Genomic DNA, 22,156 nt, shown 5'->3' on the forward strand with positions numbered 1-22,156 from the left:
TACCTATACTTGGGGCATAATTCAATAAGCATATGTGTTTGTTGTATAATATAATGTTCATTGTTACATCTGCAGGTGAACCTGCTCTAAAGAGTGATATGCTGTACAAATTATATTTATCTATGAAGCCTATGCTTCTTTATCGCCTTTTTTTTCACCTTCTAGCTTGTGTTGAGCAGCTTCCACAAGTTGGAGTAACATTGCTCCGATGAAGTACCATGTAACTCCTGCTAATAAAATCTGCTGCCATGGGCTGTTAATTATGGATAGAGCTAGCGAGCCGCCGATATGGTCTTTGAGCTCAGATACGTCTCTGTAACTTGCTTGGTACTGAACCAATAATACTGCAACTATGGCTGTCCCAATTGGGAACTTCTGAATCTTGAACTGTCTTCTATATGCTCTTCTACTGTTAGGTTTCTCTTCTGATGAAGTATTGTTATGAGTCACTCGCGGAATCGAGCTAGCCTTGGAGTTTTTGTTGTTGTTTCCAGATGAGGGAAGAGCTGCGTTTGTTGGAGTCCAATAATCTTCTCCAAGCATGAAAACTGCTTCTTTTGGTTTGCTTTGGCCGCTCTGTTCTGCTTGTTTCATTGCTGCCACAGCATCTTGAAGCTTTCTGATATCTGGATCAACCGTTTTTTGCCGTTTGGTAAAAGTTAGACTCATGTTTGATTCTGGACTCAACGGTTTCGTGTACGGTGATGATCTCCAGTATAGCCAATTGGAGATAGACCTGATTGCCTCTACTGCACTTATTCTTACTTCTGTCTGAAAAACATCCCAACACAACTACTTGGTATCTGACAGGTATGTTTATAACTTGGCTTTATTGTTGTTTAATTAGGACTATGCATAAACTCACCTGGGAACTCTCTTTAGTGTTTCTGCTCATAGTTTTGGCGTATCTTTCCTGGAACTTCTTGACATCAACAAAGACGTTAGAGACACGTTCCCCAACCGTGTTTCCAACCCCAATCCTCACGTTGCCTCGTGGTTGCTTTGACATAAGAAACTCAAGTGGAGCAAGGTCAGACCTCTCCACCATTCTGCAAAAAGAATCATACTTTATGGTAATTGATAGAACTGAAAGCCAACAATTACTAGAGCTACTAGTGATGTGCTTACGAAATGCAGTCTACTGGACAAGCTTCAATGGCTTCTTTGATTTTGGATTCAGGATCAGCCCATTGAGCAACAACCCTTGCTCTCCCATAAGCAGTTTCAATAGCAAATGTTTTCTCTGCACATAAAGCACACTTCAAGCAACCAACACACTTAACCTCATCCACAAACGCAGCTCGTTGCTCTGTCTCTGATCCACACCAAACCGAGTACAACGGTTTCCCTGTATAACCTCTGAGTTCTTCAAGTTTTGCTTGCTCCTACAACAACAAAAAACTTACTTGGTATGACCTTGACAGAGACTACAAGAAACAAGAATCAATAGAGTGAGAGTAACAACCTTGTCATAAGCGTGGCGTGCGATCGGATCAGAGAGAAGCTGGTAAGCCTCGTTAAGGATGATGGCCATGTCATGACCAGGATCTCCTGCGATATCAGGATGACACCGTTTCTGCAGCGCACGGTAGGCTGATTTGATCTGAGACTTATCAGAACTCCGGTCAACACCCAAGAGGTCATAAAGATCAAAGTCTGTGATGGACGATGATGAAGAACTCGCTCTACACTTGAGCTTGAATGGTGTTGATCTAATTGTGGTGAGCTTCTGAGATGTGTTACATGGCCATGTAGCAGTCGCCGGAGGAAGAGTCGTCGGAGTAAGAATCGTCGGCGTCATTTGGCTTTCCCTTCTTCTCTGTTTCGTAAAGTGGATGAGTTGTTGGAAAAAAATATCTTTAGGAAGCTATTTATTTTTCCATTTCTCTTGGAAAGATATTTAATTTGGTACGTATATATAAAGAAAGTTCCAAGATTGAGTTTATGAAAATTTCTCTCAAATGAAAAAATGTTAATTTGAAAATTCTCGAGTTATCCACTTATACGAATGAAAAGTTTACGGCTGAGGATCATGGCATATATTTTAGATCACCTAATTTTTTTGTTTTTTTTTGTTTTTGTTGGTAGGACAATATAATTTTTGTATATGGGCTTTAGGATACAAATGGGCCTTAAGATGGATATTTATTCAATTAGGCCCATTAGCTTTCGCCGAGTCTTCAACGAAGATCAGCGATTTCCAATTTGGCTAATAGGGTTCAGATCGTAGGTTTAAGGATTTTAGATTATTTGAAACCAGCCATGTCTAGGCAGATCACGAGACTTCTCGGATCTCTTCGCCGTTCCTGTGGTGGCGGGAGCTCAGAGGTGGTTCCGTCATGCTGCTCTCTCACTTCGTTGACTCAGTCTCGCTCCTTCGGGACGACTCCTCCGCCTCCTGCGGCTGTCTTTGTCGACAAAAACACCCGTGTCATCTGCCAAGGTATTACCGGAAAGAACGGGACCTTCCACACTGAGCAAGCTATTGAATACGGAACCAAAATGGTATTTTGTATATTCCGAGAATTTTACACTCATTCACTGATCACTCTTCTAGTTTTCTATTTGCAATTCGGATTCAGTGTTTGGTTGCTATGTTACAATGGAACGTATATTACTAAAGAAAAGATCTTTGGACATGATTCTTTACTAATTCACTTGGAATGGTGTTTGTTGAGGTTTTGATTGAAAGCTTTGAGATAAGCTAATTCGTGGTTTGTGTTTGTTGTTTAATAGGTAGCAGGAGTGACACCAAAGAAAGGTGGAACAGAACATTTAGGTCTCCCTGTTTTTAATACCGTTGCCGAAGCTAAAGCCGAGACTAAAGCCAATGCCTCTGTGATTTACGTTCCTGCGCCTTTCGCTGCTGCTGCTATCATGGAAGGCATTGCTGCTGAGTTAGATCTTATTGTCTGCATTACGGAAGGGATCCCTCAACATGACATGGTAATAATCCCTGTTTCCGGGATCCTTTTTTCTTTTTTTTTCTGTGATATGTGCTTTGGTAGTTATTTGATACAGGTTTGCAGAGTAAGTTAAAGCGGCTAGACTGATATCTTGGACTATTGTTGTAATGTAGGTTCGTGTAAAGGCCGCTCTTAACAGTCAATCAAAAACTAGGCTGATTGGCCCTAATTGTCCTGGGATTATCAAACCTGGTGAATGCAAGATTGGGATCATGCCGGGATACATCCACAAGCCTGGAAAGATAGGGATTGTTTCTCGATCTGGAACGTTGACATATGAAGCTGTAAGGTTCTTTTTGTTGTTTTCATGTTTGTCTCTGTCTTTCTTAACTTATAATCTAAATGGCCTTTAGAACTCCTTTAAATTCAGATGGCTTAGGAAGAAGCATTTATATTACTGATTTTTCTGATTGTTAGATTAAGTTTAATAAGCTTTTTTGATAATTTGGATTACTGGAAGACCTATTTATTATGTATCTCTCATGGGTTTTTTTGGGTTCATCTTTCATGTAGGTTTTCCAAACTACTGCAGTAGGTCTTGGGCAATCTACGTGTGTAGGAATTGGTGGAGATCCTTTTAACGGCACAAATTTTGTTGACTGCTTGGAGAAGTTCTTCGTTGACCCTCAAACAGAAGGTCTCAGTTTCTGGACAGCATAATCAAACTTTTTCATTTCATACATCTTAGTAGCTTTTCCCATTTGTCTTGTTGTTTCCTTTGGATCACTTACCTTTAGTATGTTGTAGATAACCAGTACTTACCTAATATCCCAACACCTAGTTCTGTAGTATGTAGAAGAAAGTGATTTCGTGAACAGTGCATCCTTTATTGTCTTTTTATCGATATATTACTTGTTGGTTCACCAATCTCCCTGTTTTATAGATTAGTGACAGAATCCAGCATTGGTTTTGCAACTAAGAAATTATTGACTTACTTTCAGGTATCATTCTCATTGGAGAAATCGGTGGTACTGCAGAAGAAGATGCTGCTGCTTTGATAAAGGTAACCGCAATATGCATCTTTTCTAAGAATCAAGAGTTTGCCATTTTAAGATGATCAAGAGTATAAAACATATCGGGTTTTTAATCAAACAGGAAAGTGGTACAGACAAGCCTGTAGTTGCTTTCATCGCTGGACTTACTGCACCACCTGGGCGTCGGATGGGTCATGCAGGAGGTAAAAAAAAAAAACTTTACTCGACTCTTTCATTCATTCACTGTTTCCCACTCAAACCCGGACTTAAAAATCTTGTATTGTGTTGTCTTTGGGATCGATGAAGCCATTGTTTCTGGTGGTAAGGGCACTGCTCAAGACAAGATAAAGAGCCTAAGAGACGCTGGAGTTAAGGTGGTTGAATCGCCGGCTAAGATTGGTGCGGCGATGTTTGAGATTTTCCAAGAAAGAGGTCTTTTGAAGTGAACTGAATAAAATAATGATAATGCCATGAGATGTTTCACGAACCATTTTTTCTAATAACCAAAAAAAAATATAGTAGAGAGAAAGAGTCTTTTATATGCCGCCATTCTTCTATTAAACAAGTTTACTGAAATGAGAATGAATCAGTTTCACAAAAAAATTCATTTAAGAATCAAGCTCCTCTAGTGGTTGACTCAACCTGAACTCTCACCGATCCTCTTTTAAATGATTTAAGGTGAAATTGGCTCTAATTTAACTTGTAATAACTATTTTTTGTGATGCAATCCTAAAATTAATTTGATCAGAAATTAACCAAAAGAAACATGACAGCTAATCGAAATAAATTTTGTAAGTTTGGTAAAATGAAGAAGATTCATAAAGTTTGTTTTTATAATAGGAAAACAATTGACAATGAGGAATGACATTTGAGCAAAAAGACAAACACAAAAGCAAAGAGGTATAGTCTAATTGGGGTCCTAGGGTTAATCAAATATTAATAAATGAGGTTTGTCATTAACTTAATACTCCTACTAATCAATGGTTATCACTGATTCTCTCATCATTCTCATCACATAAAGACGCTTCTTGCGTCAGACGACCCATCATCGCATTACACGATATGCAAATTGTCATCATACGTTTTACTCTATCTGTGTAATAAGTTTGCGTTAAGCGTCTCAAAAGAAAATTCCAAACATTTATCAATTTATTAGGCAAACTAATAGAAAACAAAAAGAAGACGAGATATACTCAGTAATTTACATATATATATATATATACACGTTTTTTTTTTGTATGGTAGACAAGCCATAACATCAGTGCTGCATAACATAAAGGCAGGCAGCAGAAGAGTGGGATAGTGGGAACTGACGAGACTAGGCTTGGACCCAAACTGTTCCACTTTGATCATTAGTTTCCTGTTTTAGAAACCATAACATGTTTCGTCTCAGTCTTCTGACAGAACAGACGAGACGACTGACCCTTACTCTCTCTCTCTCTGCTTCCTTAAAATTCCTGTGACCTTAAAAAAAAATTCAAACGAAAAGACTTTACGTTAGAATTTAAATTACGGATTGCTATATATAATTGTTTAGACCATTACGTTCATCACCTTTTCACTTTCCAATGCATTCTCTATTGTCACATGTAGGTGAAATTATCTACGGGGATTATCTTGTTATAATGACTTTGACACATCACTATACTCAACTCATTCGTTAATAGGGCAAATTGATTTCCTACATGGCATATAATACATATAGCTGCTGATTACTATATAGTTTTGTTCGAAACTAGCTAGAGATCATATACAATATTATTTTCAGAATTTTAATGTTCGAAATTCAGCATATTAGAAAGATTCAGAAGTCATCCTATAATTAAAATTTTATACTATATTAGAAACTCAACATATAAATTATATAGCCTACAACAGTTTTTATTTTTTTATTTTTACCTTTGCCTTGTGAGGTGATGGATGTCGCCGTAAAAAAGACACATGCGCACCTTTCTTGTTTTCTTCTCATTTTTGTAACCAAATTTATAATAATGAAATTGAAATTATAAAACATATAGATTGTGCTTTTCAATCTCAAATTTGGCTACCAAATTTTGACTCGATTAATTGACAGAAAAAGGAGCTATACTTTATAGCAAATAATTTATCTACCTAGGCATACACGTAATTAAATTGATGTTTAAAAATTCAAAGATGGCTTTTTAAAACTATCTATATGCATATATATATCATGAGGCTGCAGATCGATCGAGGAGGGGTGGGTAAGAAAAATAAAGAAAAATCACTTTCAAGTATTGTTACACTTTGTCTTTTCCCATTTGGCTACTCTCTCTCTCTTTTTTGCCTTTTTCCTTTAGTGGTAACTTTGTTTTCCTTGTTACATTATTTCATTAAGTTTCCATTTTTGGTTTTTCTTCGAGTTGCGTCATGCATGGCAGACAGATCAAAGGAAATTACAAGTGGTTGGAGATTTTACTAGAAAGGATCTTCTCTGCTTAAGAAATTACCAAACACTGCCATTATATTACATGTCTTGTCTAATTAGTGATTATTAATTACAATTCGACATTTTATGTTATTTATTTTATCTTTTGGTACCTTAAACTTTATTTATCTATGTAGTTTAAATGTCGGGTATATAGACGTATTACGTATACATAGTTAAGTTACTTTTTTATATATAAGGAAACATATAGTTAATTAATCTTTGTTACTTTACAGAAACTTATAAACGAGTTAGTTAATATTTAAAATAATCTCAAAAGATAAAAAAAACGCAGAAAGGCTTAAATAATATTTCAAGAACTAAAAAAAACTTACAATTCATTATAATATAAAAAATAAAACAAAGAACCATATATAATAGTCTACTCTATATATATATGTTAGGTTAATTGTGAAAATTGACTAAGATAAGATTATTATTACCGCATAACGTAGTGACATTTAAAACCCTAACAAAAAAATTGATATTTAAAAAATAGGTAAGCCATTTTTGCTTTGATCTGATTTACAGAAGAAGAAAAATAAACACTATATATACTATATATTGTAATTAAGCGGAATAGAATGAAAATAGAAAATGGTGAGCTGAGACTACACGCCACACACATAGAATTGTATCTCTCTCCTTTTTGTTTGTGTGGCATCAAACCTTAAATCTACTACTGATCTCCATTTCCAGATCCCCAAGAACACAGCTCCAACAAAATATACTTTATAAAGACGTACTCTCTTATAATATTTCTCCCTTTATATATAACCCTCTCTGATCTCTCTCTCTCTCTATATATATATATTTCTCACTAGCTCTTCCACACACACTCTTTTTTTCTCTCTATATCTCCTCTCTAATTCACACATGAAGATTCAAGAATCAAGCACCGTCTTCCTTGAAATGAAACCTGTAATTAACTAATTCTAGCTAGGGTTTCATCAGATTCTTGTTTTTTTCTTTTTCTGTGGCTTTTGTTGATGATTAGGGTTTCTTTTTAAACTTGCTTTCATATATACATTTTTGGAATCAGGAGGAAGAGGAGGGAGGGAGTAATAAGAGGAAGAAGAGAGATCAGATGGGAAGAGGGAAGATAGAGATAAAGAAGATTGAGAATCAGACGGCGAGGCAAGTGACCTTCTCCAAGAGAAGAACTGGTCTTATCAAGAAGACTCGTGAGCTCTCTATTCTCTGTGATGCTCACATCGGTCTCATTGTCTTCTCCGCCACTGGAAAGCTCTCCGAGTTCTGCTCTGAAGCCAACAGGTACGTACGGTATCATCAAATTAACTTCTTCTTCTTCTTCTTTCTCAAAACTAGGGTTTCAGAGATCTATACATACACACATGTGAATATATGTATTCATCTAATTAATGATGAAATGAGTTCAGATATTTGGCTCCTCGTGCTCTTGTGAACAGACAGTTTTCATCATTAGTTTCTGAAGTAGCAGGGAGGTGTCATGAGTCGTCTGTTTTTAAGATTTTTAATTTTGGCCCAGACGTTAAAAATCTTTGATCCAATATTTTTGTTCTTTCCAGTATTTATTTTGTATCTGTGGTGTAACATGCATGTTTCTTATCGTATTTATTACTTATGGGTCAAATCCTTTGTTTTTCTATTAACACCTGCCAAATACATATAGATCTTTCTGCAATGATTTGACATTTTATCATCATCAAGCTTCTTCTTAATAAGATCATTATAATGTGTATACAACATAACATATAATAAAGTAATTATGTTAATATTTCTGTTTTAAATACAATTATAAAGGTATGATAATTAGATCTAAGTCATGAACCAGAACACACGTTTATTCAACTATATATATCCCTTGCTAGTAGTTTTGCTTTTTCCTAACCTAATTTTTGTGTGGCCAAAATATTTAAAATATATATGGATCACATTTTATATTGTTCTACTTTTCAGAACACATTTGTTACATATTCGAGTCTTTGTGTTCCTCCACTGATTATTGAAGTCTTGACGTTATGTAACATTAAAGATCTAATTTGATCATAATTTATATTGAACAGGATGCCTCAACTCATTGACCGATACTTGCAGACGAACGGATTACGACTTCCTGATCATCAGGACGACCAGGTACATGTATATTTTTGCATACTTGTTTCGTTGTGAATTACCGATTGAAAACTAAGAACATGTATAATAACATTAATGTGTGTTAACTTGTGTGTGTAGGATCAACTGTGCCATGAGATAGAAGTACTAAGAAGAGAGACATGTAACCTTGAGCACCGTCTGCGTCCATATCATGGACATGACTTAGCCTCCATTCCTCCTCATGAGCTTGACTTGCTCGAGCAACAGCTTGAACATTCCGTCCTCAAAGTCCGTGAGCGTAAGGTAAATGCAATATATGTTCATATCAATACATGTCCTTTTAAAACTATATTGATTACACTTTTGTTTTTATCTCTGCTTTTAACATAATGAAGAATGAGTTGATGCAGCAACAGCTGGATAATCTAAGCAGAAAGGTCACTCTCTATATAATCACTCTCGTTTAACTCTAATTATAGTCTTATTACACCACGGGTTTAATGATCATTATTACCATGTCTATATATACGAACAGAGGAAAATGCTAGAGGAAGATAACAATAACATGTACCGTTGGGTAAGTTTGGCTACTAGATATGTTTAATCGTTTGAATGATTTTTTTTTCTGTATACATATGTACTAAAGCTTGTTTATTGCAGCTACATGAACATCGTGCAGCGATGGAGCTTCAGCAAGCTGGGATAGAGACGAAACCAACGGAGTATCAACAGTTTCTAGAGCAGCTGCAGTACTATAACAACGATCATCAGCAACAACAACAACAACGACAACCAGACAGTCTTCTTCAGCTTGCTACACTTACTTCTCAGATTGATCCTAATTACCATCTCCAGCTTGCTCAGCCTAATCTTCAAAATGATCATGCCCCTAAGAGTGATTAATCTAATCCTCAATACATCTACGTACTCTTTCTTTCAGCGGACGAATTAATGAAACTTTTATTATTACATATATTTTGATTAGCCAATGCCCTCTTTTGTTGTCTGTGTTGTGTGGTCGTCACAGAACCTTGTCTGAAGCACAATGGTCTTTGGTTATAATATTTATTCATCATTAGTGTCATACATTTTCCATGTGTTGTTCTAAATTAAACTATATGTTTGTGAAAAGATTAAGGTTAACATGTTTTGGCTATTACCTAGGAAACCGTTGGCACGCAAATTTTCTCAAATGCATTTTGAGATGTGACCAGGTCAGCTCAATGTATTGTTATATCATAATTATATCTGATCGGTTAAAAGACAGAGTTACAAAAGAAAAAAACTATTTTAAGATTATTCGCCGCAAAAGCAAAGAAAAAAAAGTCCAGCACATGATCTTCGTAATTTCTGATCACGCATTGACTGTAAATAGAAAATATGGATTTAGGACAGAGTGTTCATAAGATCCCTGATATATCTCTTTATAAAAACTCAGCCAGGATTGAAAAAAAGTTGTAATAACTTTTGCAGAGGAAAGCAAGAACGATCAAGAAGCGAGAAACAATCTCCTTCTTCATCGTGTTCTTCTTCCTCGTTATCACTTTGTTTTCATTACGACGAGAATTAATTGAGATCTTGAACGCTCCAATCATCATCATCATCATCTAAAGCCGGAAAACAAAGCTGTGGTTTTTGGCTTCATCGTCTTAAATCCATGGCAGGAGGAGTTTTTATGGACGAGAGTGGCCATGGAAGAGACCACGATCAAGGCGGTGTAACCGCATTTGTTGTGGTTACCTGCATTGTAGCTGCAATGGGTGGTCTCCTCTTCGGTTACGACATTGGTATCTCAGGTTTGGTTTCTTCCCTATCAAGTAAACAAGTTTTCTCCTCTATCATTCTTTCTGATTCTTGTCAATTTTTTATCCAGGAGGTGTGACATCAATGGATGAGTTTCTAAAGAGATTCTTCCCTGACGTGCTTCGTGGAATGCAAAAGGAAACAGGGCGTGAAACAGAGTATTGTAGATACGACAATGAGCTTCTAACTCTCTTCACCTCCTCTCTCTACCTCGCTGCTCTATTCGCTTCTTTCCTCGCTTCAACGATTACAAGGCTTTTTGGCCGGAGGGTGTCCATGATCATCGGGAGTCTCGCTTTTCTCTTTGGAGCTCTTCTCAATGGTTTCGCTATCAGCCTCGAGATGTTGATCATCGGGAGGTTGTTTCTTGGTGTAGGTGTCGGATTCGCTAACCAATCTGTTCCTCTTTACCTCTCTGAGATGGCTCCTGCTAAGATCAGAGGAGCTCTAAACATTGGTTTCCAATTAGCGATCACGATCGGGATCTTAGCGGCGAACCTTGTCAACTACGTAACCCCAAAGCTCAAGAACGGGATCGGATGGAGAGTATCTCTAGGTTTAGCTGGTGTTCCGCCCGTTATGATGCTTGTCGGATGCTTTTTCTTGCCAGAGACGCCAAACTCAATTCTTGAACGTGGGAATAAAGAAAAGTCTAAGGAGATGCTACAGAAGATCAGAGGAACCATGGAGGTCGAGCATGAGTTTAATGATCTTTGCAACGCGAGTGAGGCCGCAAAGAAAGTTAAGCATCCATGGACGAAGATAGCGCAAGCTCGTTATCGACCGCAGCTAATTTTTTGTACGTTCATCCCATTCTTCCAACAGCTAACAGGGATCAACGTCATTATGTTCTATGCACCTGTTCTGTTTAGGACCATCGGTTTTGGAAATGACGCCTCTCTCATATCCGCGGTCATCACCGGACTCGTCAATGTCCTCGCCACCCTTGTCTCCATCTACTCCGTAGACAAATTCGGACGCAGAGCTTTGTTTTTTGGAGGTGGTATCCAGATGATCTTGACTCAGGTGCGTTACAAGTACTAATCCATTGAAATTGCTCTGTTTTCCAAAACAGAGCACCATACTCCTGCTCTGCTTTCAAATAAAACATATTAAGTAACAATGATTTGTCTTTATTCGGTTTCAGATCGCGGTTGGTTCAATGATCGGATGGAGATTTGGAGTAAAAGGGGAAGGAACGTTATCACTGGTTGATGCGGATATAATCTTGGCATTGGTCTGCCTCTACGTGGCCGGTTTTGCATGGTCATGGGGACCGTTGGGATGGTTAGTGCCGAGTGAGATATGTCCATTGGAAATTAGATCGGCAGGACAATCGTTAAACGTTTCGGTGAACATGTTCTTCACGTTCTTAATTGGACAATTCTTCTTGACGATGCTTTGCCACATGAAGTTTGGTCTGTTCTACTTCTTCGCCTTCATGGTCTTGATCATGACCATTTTCATTTACTTCTTGTTACCGGAGACAAAAGGAGTTCCGATTGAGGATATGGGGAGAGTGTGGAAGGAACATAGATACTGGGGGAAGTATAGTAATATTGATGATGGTGATGATGATGTTGATGATGCTGCTTATAGTTTTAGTCGATGAGCTTCATCAACATATTTGGAATTTAGGATTTTAAGAACTTGTTAATGAGAAGAAAGCTTGTACTGACCGGATTCGTTTTCAAATTAAAACCTTAGAGCAACCACAACAAGAGAATCCCATTTTGGGCTCTTGGTAATATTTTTATTTTTTAGTATTAATTTTGTAAAATTTGAAAATAAATGATGATGTTGGGGTTTTTAAATTTGTAGTCCTCCAATGGTTCTTTAATTTTTATTTTTTTTATTTTTTTTTGTAAAAATAAAATATAAAATTATTTCATTTTATAAAGTTTTAAATAAACATGACTTTTAAACAAACTGACATAGAAGCAAATATAATTATGAAAACCATAAAAGAAAATAAATACATCAATTAAACCATATGTTGATTAATAATTCAGAGAAGAGAAAAGAAAATTATTCAGCAAAATCTCTTTTTTTTTTTTATTTTACACTCCAACCACTCGGAACACCGCCTCTTGAGCCACCAAACACCTCCTAATGGTGAGACGGTTTTCTCTAATATCAACCATTAATGAATTAAAGTTCATCAATTAAATCTTTAAGGCTCCCTTAATAACCCATGGTTGTGGGTGGTCTTACACAACTCTCTATCCATGACCGTATCTAAACAAAATTTATCAAATTTATAATGGTAAAAGTAATATAAATCACAACCATTTGGACTAAAGTAATTATTTTTTACGGATCCCATTTAACGGATCAGCTCTTATCGAACAACAACAATCTCCAGTCGTTGTGAAGAGCTTATCCATTAGAAGAGATATGGTTTTCAATATCTAGTTGTGTTAGATTTTTAACGTAAAACATCTTATAGAAAATCCCTAATTTAACTTTTAATTTTATTTTGAAATACGCCTAATTTAACTTCAAATCTATTTATAAAAATACCAAAAGACAGCAAATAAAGAAGAGAATTTTTGAAAAATACCCCTTTGGTTTACTCCTTTTTAAAAATACCCTTCTTTTATATCCATTTTCAAAAATACCCCTTTTCAAATATGAAAAATTATAAACTTTTATATGTTTGATAAGGTACATCAAGATCATCTTTACTACTGCGTGACTAAATCCAAGTATTTATAAGAGTTTAAAAGGTTATAAAAGGCATTTGTAAGGTTTTATAAGGTTTTTATAAGGTTTTTAAAAGTTTTACAAAGTTTTTATAAGTTTTTTAAATGGTTTTTAAAAGGTTTTAAAATGTATTTATGAAATATATATTTATAAATTTACACACATATAAAGATAATTTGTGTCTATAAATATAAGCTTCTACATATTTTTTTGATAAATTTCAAATTTTATAGTGATTTTTTGATAAAATTAGAAAGAGCGGTATTTTTAAAAAGTGTTATTAGAAAAGGGGTATTTTTGAAATTCTCCCAATAAAAAATTGTTACAACAAAATCAATATCTAACAAACTATTGTTATCATCCTTATCCAATATTAGTTACTTACTATTGTTAACCGTGTATATTAATCACATGATTTATAAATTCTCTATTATTATATTTTGTAGAATTTGGGTTTCCAAGTGTTTTAAGGTACAACACCCTGCCGACATGAGGCCACATCGCTCATGATTGCATTTGGCTGGCTCACAAGAATGGGCTAATTTAACAATAAGAAAAAATCCAATTTTAATTAAGGTACAAAAGTACGAAAAACTCATTATTAAAACCAAATATTAGCGTTCGTTGTGCATCAATTAAGGCATAATTAAATTATTGTAACGATATTAGAAAAAGAAAAAGATATTTGATGAGACGAGCGACATACCAAAAAATCTTGCGTATCTGCCAATTGGACAAATCACTCACAGATAAAGAGCAGATAATATACAGAGCAGGAGAACTGCTTTTTTTTTCTCCATTCACAGTTAAATAAAATTTTCTAGAAAAAAATAATAATTTACAGATGGACGGCTGGCAGATCAAATATACACAGGAAAAAGTATGTTCTGCATGTAATAGTGAAACACTTTATTTTTGAAGCGTATCAAATCTGAACTGCCTTTCTTATTCAGTATTTAAAATACTTAAATACTGCTGTAATAATAAAATACATAAATATTTTAATATATCACTTTAAAATTATTTATTAAAAAATTAAATAAAATAACTTAAGTTCATAAAATTAATATAATATTTAAATCACATATTATTCTAAGTTTTCTTATAATTAGTTGTTTAAATATTATTTTGACTACATTATTCAAAGTTTTCTGATAAATGTTTCTTTATTATTTGTTTATCATAGTTTATTAATTTAATGCACCATAAAAATTTTACTTATTAATTTTATTTTTATGATTAGTGTACACCACATATGTTATAACATAATTTTATTATATGATATAAATATTTTTGATTTTATTACATTACATGTTTAAAAATTTACAATATGAAATTTTAAATAAAACAATTTCAGTTTATCATTATTATGATTTTCAAATATAAAAGAAAATCTATACAGTCAATATTTTTTATAATTGATATATATTTAATTTGTTTTTTTAATGTTCAAACTATTAGATCTGCATTTGTTCTGCCAAATCTGCTTGATCCGCTTTTGTTCTGCTTGATCTGCTTGAACCGCTTGATCTGCACTGCTTGATACGCTTTCTCCATTCGAAGCCTTACTCCAAAGTTTACTAGAAACATGCTAACATTTTATTAAGAGAATTTTTGAGAAATACCCCTTTTGGTGTACCCTTTTTTTAAAATACCCCTTTTATCTGTCAATTTTCAAAAACACCCCTTTTTAAATATAAAAAATTATAAATTTTTATATAGTTTATAAGGTACTTCTATATAATAACTACTACTAGGAGATTCGATACAAATATTTTAAAATGTTTTAAATAGTTTTAAATCGTTTTTATAAGTTTTATAAGGTTTTTAAAAAGGTTTTTAAAGGTTTTTATAAGGTTTTTATAAGGTTTTTATAATTTATTTTTACGCTATTTATGAAAGGTATATAAAGTTTTATACACATATAAAAGTAATTTGTGTATAAATTAATAAGATTACACATATTTGGATAAATTTCAACATTTTTAGTGAGTTTTTTGATAAAGTTTGAAAAAGAGATATTTTTAAAAAGAGGTATATGAAAAGGGGTATTTTTGAAATTCCCCCTTTTATTAATTATAAAAGTTCATACGTTTTCCACATGATGAATATATGTGTTGTTGTTACATATGGTATATATGTATCGAGCTAACTCAACTAATTGCATTAAAAAATATATATGGATATGTAACTTTTTAAAAAAAAAATCTTGGTGTCGTCGTCGACAAAGGAATTTTGAAAAAATTAAATAAAGTTTTCGATTTTTTTGCCATTTCACGTAAAACACGTGATACTGCAGAGATTAAGATTCAAACCGGTGGCAGAAATATAAGTGATTGCCAAAATATAAATATATATAAAAAGAACAACAAAATAAATAAATTATATAACTTAAAATAAGTTTTGATGTCAAAGTCTACTTACCAATCAATTACCTCACTGATTTCAATCTTTTCGACTGTTTATATGGAAACAGCTAACTTTTTAATTAGAGATTAACTTTCACGTAAGTACAAAAGCAATGTTCACATTAGCTTAAAATTAGTTAGTAAAATGACTTGGTTTGTTTTAATTTAAACTAGATTTTAACCCGCGGTACACCGCGGGGCAAACGTTTTTTCTAATTCTTATTTTATAGTATTCACATATTAACGTATGAATATTTTATCCGTTTTGACATATGAAATTAGTGAGATTTTAACTTTATAATATTATCAATTCAAACTTGTCCCATCGTATAATTTTTTATAAGCATATTACAATCCATCATGTCTTTTATCTCGTCGAGTCATATAATCGTCAAAATTTAATTCAATTTGTTATGACAAGGTCAAGAATACTATCTTTTATAATGATTTTTAGAAACGGATGATTAGGTAATCGAATCTTCGGTGAGCAAAGAGAATTTGTTCTGAAAAATTAAAATTATAGAAATCATTAAATAATTGAAAGCTATGAGTGAAAAATATGCTTTTCAATGTTAGTCTAAACTCTAAAGTAAAGGAAATTTTGTTATTTGTTCCAATTATGCCGCTAATCACATACTAACACAATTAAATGAGACGATTATATATTAAAACAATATAAACAAATTGAAAGATTTTGGAAATAAGTTTTTAAGAATGTGCTTGAATAAAGCAGCTAAATAAGCGTAACAACTAACAATTATGATCGAATATATAACTTTCGATCAATTAATATTGTTTTAGAAAATTATAATTTCTGATTTTATAAGATTTTGTATTTAAAGCAGTGGCAAAGCTTGTAAATAAGTTTAAACCCCATGATTTATTTCATAAGTTGCTGCAAAAATGTTAATATAAATAGATATAATTTGTTTGATTTAATGCAATCGATTAGTTTATATTGTTGATTTTGTATTTAGAGAGAGATTTGGGGGAACCTTTCAAATAAAATAATATGTTCATCATAAATATGGTTTCCGTTTTTAGTGCAAAAATCATCATGAATATGGTTATTAATACCGCAAAATCATTTCGAAAATCTCAGAATATTCAGCTCGCAAATCAGCTAATTTTTAGAGATCCTATAAGTTAAATTTGTTGAATAATCGTGGAAACAAATTTTAGAAATATTAGAGAATAATTATTTAAAGCCAATGGCAGGACCTTGTAAATAAGTGAGGTAAGTGAGGGTTTTTTCATAAGTGTCTTTAAAAATGTTAATATAGATTAGCAAAATGAGGTAAAATGGTAAATAAATGATGTGGCAATGGATAAACAAAAGGTATCTAAAACGAATTAAATGCACGTAGCAGCTGCAGCAACCGGAGCGGAGGACGACGATGACCCACACAAACACCAGTGATAAATTCTCCTGCCGGAGCGTGGTCCCTACGCGACTCCCTCTTCACCGGAGTACGTATAACGCGCGTGATCTCCACCGCGTCGGGACAAAACTTTTAAATTAAAAAAAAAAAGTAAGAGATGGTGAGCTGTGAAAAAAGGACCCACCACACCCATGTGCTTCTCCTTCCTGTCTCCACCAGCTCCCTTCCTCTTCCTTCTCCTCCTCAATCATTTGCTTCTCCTTCTCTCTCACTGTAATAAGCCAAGTGAGAAGAGAACACACACACAAAACCAAACCACAGATCGAAGAAGAATTAACCATGTCTAACAACAACAACAACGATGTTGGAGTTATGATCTCATCTAACGGATCAGCTCTAATCGAACAACAACAGCAACAATCTCCAGTCGTTGTGAAGAAGCCACCGGCGAAAGATCGGCACAGCAAAGTGGATGGAAGAGGGAGGAGGATTCGTATGCCTATTATATGCGCAGCTCGTGTTTTCCAGCTTACGAGGGAGCTTGGTCACAAATCAGATGGTCAAACTATTGAGTGGTTGCTTCGTCAAGCTGAGCCTTCTATTATAGCTGCGACAGGAACTGGTACAACTCCAGCGAGTTTCTCTACTGCTTCTGTCTCAATCCGTGGAGCCAATTCAACTTCTTTATCTTCCTCTCTTGATCATAAACCCACCACTACTCTACTTGGTTCTTCTTCACCGTTTATACTTGGGAAACGTGTGAGAGCTGACGAGGATAGTCATCATAATAACAGCAGCAGCAATAGTAACAACAACGGTTCCGGTGGTAATAATAAAGATGAGACCTTTACGACAGCACCAGGTGGGTTTTGGGCTGTTCCGGCGAGGCCAGATTTTGGACAAGTTTGGAGCTTTACAGGAGGAGTTCCACAAGAGATGTTTTTACAACAACAACATCATCATCATCAGCAACCTTTGTTTGTTCATCAGCAGCAACAACAGCAAGCTGCAATGGGTGAAGCTTCAGCTGCTAGAGTTGGCAATTATCTTCCGGGTCATCTTAATTTGCTTGCTTCTTTATCCGGTGGATCTCCCGGGTCGGGTCGAAGAGAGGATGATCCACGTTAATGGTGTGTTTTTGATTGATCAAAGCAAAACCAGCCCTTTTTAGTAGGTTTCCAAGGGCTAATTTCGTATATATATAATATTTTATCATCGTATTTGTTCGAGGCTTCTCCTTTATTGTGGTGTGTGTGTGTGTGTTTTATTAGTGTTCGTTTTAGAGATTGATTTGATTTCAGAATCTTCTTCAAGTGATTTGAGAGTATCGTTAGCTCTTAAGTATTGTTTTTTGGGATTAGGGTTAAACTAGGGTTTAAGAATGTGGAGGTTTATTTTTTGGGAGGAAGATTACTTTTTTATTTAATTTTTAGAAAAAAGGGAAGATTTTAGAAACCGCGGAGGTTTCTCTTGTTCTCCTTTTTGGGTGTCTGGTTTTGTTTTTCCGGCGAAACAGAGCCGTCGTTAAAATTCCAGATATATTATTATGTGTTGGTGCTAATTTTGTGTAATGATGATGATATGTTGTTACAACAATTGTGGTGAAGCATTTGGCGCAAGCTGTTAACCACAGTGTTATTTTCAATAAACGTTTCGACTACATGATATTGTACCTTCTTCTTCTTCCTCTGCATTTATTATGTGACTGTGAATGTGTGATTGTTTCGTTGAAATCGAAGTGGAGGATGATGAATTTGTAACATTACTGTTATCTATTTTTACTTCTTCTAGGATATACATTGTATTTTCTTTTGGGATTTGACGTCTTAAATGCGAGAACAAAGGATTAGTAAAAAAGAAAAAGAAAATTAAAAAAGACAAAACCAGTTGTGTCTGAATTCTTCAATTGGGTTGCCTTTTTGGTTCAGATTATATGAATCACTGAACTTGTGCTTTTGGAAAGTTTGGTTTGTCACGTTTAGTCAGAGAAAGATTAATTCACTGTTTAAAAAACCATATGTTTAAAAATCACTGTTTATATTTGTAAATCTTGGATTACTGAAAAGATAAATAAGATAATCCCCATTAATAGTGTATATTTTTATGCCCTGCAAAAATAATGATGAGTAATCCGGTAGATAATTACTTATTACACATCCTCGATCTTAGCTATATCTGCTGAGTAAATGAATGTTATTGAATTTATTTTAATACGAATTATATATGATGGCAAAATGTCAAAGTGATTAGATAGGTTTCTTTAGACTAATTTTTTATAGGTCGCACTAAGCAATCAAACAAATAAGATTCTATTAATGGAAAGATATCAACAAAAAGTTGGTGTTATTTCTTTCTTAATTAGTATAATTAGTAGTACTAGTAGTAATGAAACACTTAGCTATATAATACAAATGCAAATAATTATGGGGGGTGGGGGATCATAAGTGATCAATTTCGTATTTAAAAGAAAAACATCCGTACCTTTTTATTGTCGAATCATCTAAATGACCCCAACCCCAATAATTGATATGGTCCCATTCTTTCTTCTACTGAAATAATTACATTTTTTTATAGGCTGGCATTTAAATTTCATATACGAGTAATGTATTATTTACAAAAATATTTCATATAACATATACATATATATATATTGCATTTTGGACCGACACTTGTGTACAGTAAAATAGCCTCTCATTCACCTCACTCTACCTGCTCTCTGCCGTGTTAAATGTACTACTTCTCAAATTTGTACAAAAAAAGTTTTTGGTAAATTCATTGCTTATTATTGCCTTGTTCCAAACTAGGGCCTCTATTGGTAACCATGATTTAGGAAAAAATGAGAAGGAATGTGACATTCCTCTTCATTCCTCAATTTTTTTACCATTTACAAGAAATCATTTTTCCACATCATTCCTCTACATTCCTCACAAAATGAGGAACAATAGAACAAAAATGTTCCTCCCCAAAATTGATGAGGAACAAATGGAACAAAAAAAGAACAAATATTAAAATTCGTTTTTATTTTAAAATAAATAAAAAATTATTTATTAATAATATTTTAATCTCATAATATAATATTTTTCATATTTTTATCATGTATTGACATTAAAAAATATTTTTGATATGAATTTCATGTTAAAAAATCTTACTATACATTGTTTAAAATTTGTATGGATAGTAAAACATATTTAAGAGATATTTATATCATAAATAACAAATAAAAAATTACTATAATCTATAATAGGTTAATATAAATTATTAATTTTTAACATTAAATATTTAAATTCATTCAAAAATATATTTTAAAATTAGTGTCAAATTCATTATATATAAATTATATCTAGTATTATTATTAAAGTTGATTTATTTAATCAAATATATTATAAAAGATAGTGTTATTGTTTGGTTACCATTTATTATTTTGTTCTTCTCTGCATGTTTTCCTTTCATTTCTCAAAATTTGTTTATTCCGTTCCGTATTGTTCTTTTTGTTCTTTTTCCTTTTCTTCCTCTAATGGTTACCAGTAGAAGCCTAGATATTATATTTTTTGTGTATAGAAAAAAATTTATATGTCTTCCACCATATTTTTAATAGAAACTATCATGTTATCAGTCAAATTTTATTAAATTTTAATTAGTGATAATATGTATGATATTTTTTTCACGAATTGAAAGTCTTTTATTTGAATCAAAATAGAACACATATAATCCTGTTTTTTTTAATCATTGAAGGCCTCGAAAATGTTAGAAACGGGCTCAAATGGGCCTTGAGACTTCGTCTCTGACGCTGACTCCACCCACCTAACGGGCCACACACACACTTCGTCTCCAAGCTTTTGACAAAAAAGCGATTCGCAGACTCGAAGACGCGACTGTGTGTGTGTCTGTGTGAGAGAGGAGAGAGAGAATGGCGTCGTCATCATCGAGAGGAGAGATGGAGAAGATGGGAATCGATCAGCTGAAAGCTTTGAAGGAACAAGCGGATCTTGAAGTGAATCTCCTTCAGGACAGTCTAAACAACATCCGTACAGCCACCGTCCGTCTTGATGCCGCCGCCGCAGCTCTCAACGATCTATCTCTTCGACCTCAAGGTTTTATTTCGCATTTATTTCTTCAGTTTGATCTCTTTCAGCAAATGGATGATTTGAAATATAAAAGTTAGAAAAATTGAAACTTTAGGTAAGAAGATGCTTGTACCACTCACTGCTTCTCTCTACGTGCCTGGGACACTTGATGAAGCTGATAAGGTTCTAGTTGATATTGGCACTGGTTACTTCATTGAGGTAACAAACATCAATAAGAAGAATTTGATTGTTATGACTTGGTTATGTTTGGCTCGTCCCTGTTTGTAGCTCAAGTGTTTTTTTACATTTTGTGTAGAAAACTATGGATGATGGAAAAGACTACTGTCAGAGAAAGATCAACTTGCTCAAATCCAACTTTGACCAACTTTTTGAGGTAATTATATGTGTATTCGAATTAGGATTATTTCACTCTCTTGGCAACTTCCAAATGCCTGATTTGGTGTTTAGATTGATCCTGAGGTGAAAATAGACAGAATAAGGCTACACTTTTCTTTCATCGGGCTTATAGAGTATGCCTTAAAAGTTAGGACTGCCCTTTTACAGAAGAATAACACAGTTCTCATTAACCTTTACAAAACTGTGAACTGAGTAATTCAGAGTTTAAAATGAATGTAGTCTGATTCTATTACTAGGGGTTAGTCTTGTATCTGCATCTTTCAGTGACTGATCCATTGTAGACAGTAAGTTGAGGGTTATAAGTTTTATGGCTGCTAAGGAATGCGGTTAACATAATAAAGAAGCCATTTAGTTGGCCCTTCCCTGCACATTGTCAAGCACCCCTTCAAGCCATACATGCATACATAATATACACTAAGTAGAGTCTCCACTTAACTCCGCCTTTAATTCTCCTTTCCAATATTTGTTACTAGTTCTGAGTATCGTTCAGCTGTATAAAGCAGTATCATGCTATGATCTCCCGTTTCCATTTGTTTCAATATTGGTGACATAAATCTTGCATCACTGCCAAATTGTTTCAATACTCTTCTATTTATTTGAGAACATATATATTAATATCCATAGCTTACCCAAGATTTTAGTTGTTAACTTCAAGAATGTTCATTCAATGTAGGTCGCAGCGAAAAAGAAAAGCGTGGCAGATGAAGCTGGGATGGTGTTGCAGGCCAAAGTTAAACAATTATCAGCTGCAACCACGTCATGAAAATTCTTCTTCTCTAGTGCTTTTACTATTGACACCTATCTTGAGGTTGCTAATGTTTTTGCCCAATCAATTATGCTATGATTTAATTTTATGATCTCAATCGGTTTGTGTTTTATCTGCTAGAAGAACCTGTACTGTAATTTTGAGA

At 34.0% G+C, this 22,156-nt stretch overlaps 6 protein-coding genes across 7 annotated transcripts; 5 read left to right on the forward strand and 1 right to left on the reverse strand.

Annotated features, from left to right (window-relative positions):
* Positions 1-20: 20 nt before the first annotated feature.
* Positions 21-1,884, reverse strand: LOC17884151 (chaperone protein dnaJ C76, chloroplastic). The gene is made up of 4 exons (XM_006286690.2): positions 1,466-1,884; positions 1,129-1,385; positions 866-1,049; positions 21-771 (listed from the first exon to the last, which is right to left on the reverse strand). The coding sequence occupies exons 1-4, from the start codon at positions 1,799-1,801 to the stop codon at positions 130-132; spliced, it is 1,419 nt and encodes a 472-aa protein (XP_006286752.1). The 5' UTR covers positions 1,802-1,884; the 3' UTR covers positions 21-129.
* A 332-nt stretch (positions 1,885-2,216) lies between these two features.
* LOC17884077 (succinate--CoA ligase [ADP-forming] subunit alpha-2, mitochondrial) lies at positions 2,217-4,485 on the forward strand. The gene is made up of 7 exons (XM_006287961.2): positions 2,217-2,505; positions 2,737-2,946; positions 3,080-3,250; positions 3,480-3,603; positions 3,908-3,969; positions 4,062-4,143; positions 4,247-4,485. The coding sequence occupies exons 1-7, from the start codon at positions 2,263-2,265 to the stop codon at positions 4,384-4,386; spliced, it is 1,032 nt and encodes a 343-aa protein (XP_006288023.2). The 5' UTR covers positions 2,217-2,262; the 3' UTR covers positions 4,387-4,485.
* Positions 4,486-6,998: 2,513 nt separating this feature from the next.
* On the forward strand, positions 6,999-9,553 carry LOC17883790 (protein TRANSPARENT TESTA 16). Of its 2 annotated transcripts, none has more exons than XM_023781266.1 (7): positions 6,999-7,307; positions 7,429-7,661; positions 8,435-8,504; positions 8,604-8,768; positions 8,861-8,902; positions 9,001-9,042; positions 9,126-9,553. In XM_023781266.1, exons 1-7 carry the CDS (start codon positions 7,263-7,265, stop codon positions 9,366-9,368), a joined length of 840 nt encoding a protein of 279 aa, XP_023637034.1. In that variant the 5' UTR covers positions 6,999-7,262; the 3' UTR covers positions 9,369-9,553. The 2 variants fall into 2 exon arrangements, with proteins under 2 accessions (XP_023637034.1, XP_006289310.2); XM_006289248.2 differs by having other exon boundaries at positions 8,876-8,902.
* Positions 9,554-9,950: 397 nt separating this feature from the next.
* Positions 9,951-12,089, forward strand: LOC17884316 (sugar transport protein 11). Its single transcript, XM_006286372.2, has 3 exons — positions 9,951-10,261; positions 10,339-11,294; positions 11,416-12,089. The coding sequence occupies exons 1-3, from the start codon at positions 10,123-10,125 to the stop codon at positions 11,878-11,880; spliced, it is 1,560 nt and encodes a 519-aa protein (XP_006286434.1). The 5' UTR covers positions 9,951-10,122; the 3' UTR covers positions 11,881-12,089.
* Positions 12,090-16,986: 4,897 nt separating this feature from the next.
* On the forward strand, positions 16,987-18,561 carry LOC17882820 (transcription factor TCP7). Its single transcript, XM_023780561.1, has one exon. It carries the CDS (start codon positions 17,104-17,106, stop codon positions 17,890-17,892), a length of 789 nt encoding a protein of 262 aa, XP_023636329.1. The 5' UTR covers positions 16,987-17,103; the 3' UTR covers positions 17,893-18,561.
* Positions 18,562-20,609: 2,048 nt separating this feature from the next.
* On the forward strand, positions 20,610-22,123 carry LOC17882789 (probable prefoldin subunit 5). Its single transcript, XM_006288788.2, has 4 exons — positions 20,610-20,855; positions 20,944-21,047; positions 21,145-21,222; positions 21,919-22,123. Exons 1-4 carry the CDS (start codon positions 20,672-20,674, stop codon positions 22,006-22,008), a joined length of 456 nt encoding a protein of 151 aa, XP_006288850.1. The 5' UTR covers positions 20,610-20,671; the 3' UTR covers positions 22,009-22,123.
* Positions 22,124-22,156: the final 33 nt, after the last annotated feature.

This window comes from Capsella rubella, unplaced genomic scaffold (genome assembly GCF_000375325.1).
Source record: "Capsella rubella cultivar Monte Gargano unplaced genomic scaffold, Caprub1_0 scaffold_6, whole genome shotgun sequence".
NCBI classification, from domain to species: domain Eukaryota; kingdom Viridiplantae; phylum Streptophyta; class Magnoliopsida; order Brassicales; family Brassicaceae; genus Capsella; species Capsella rubella.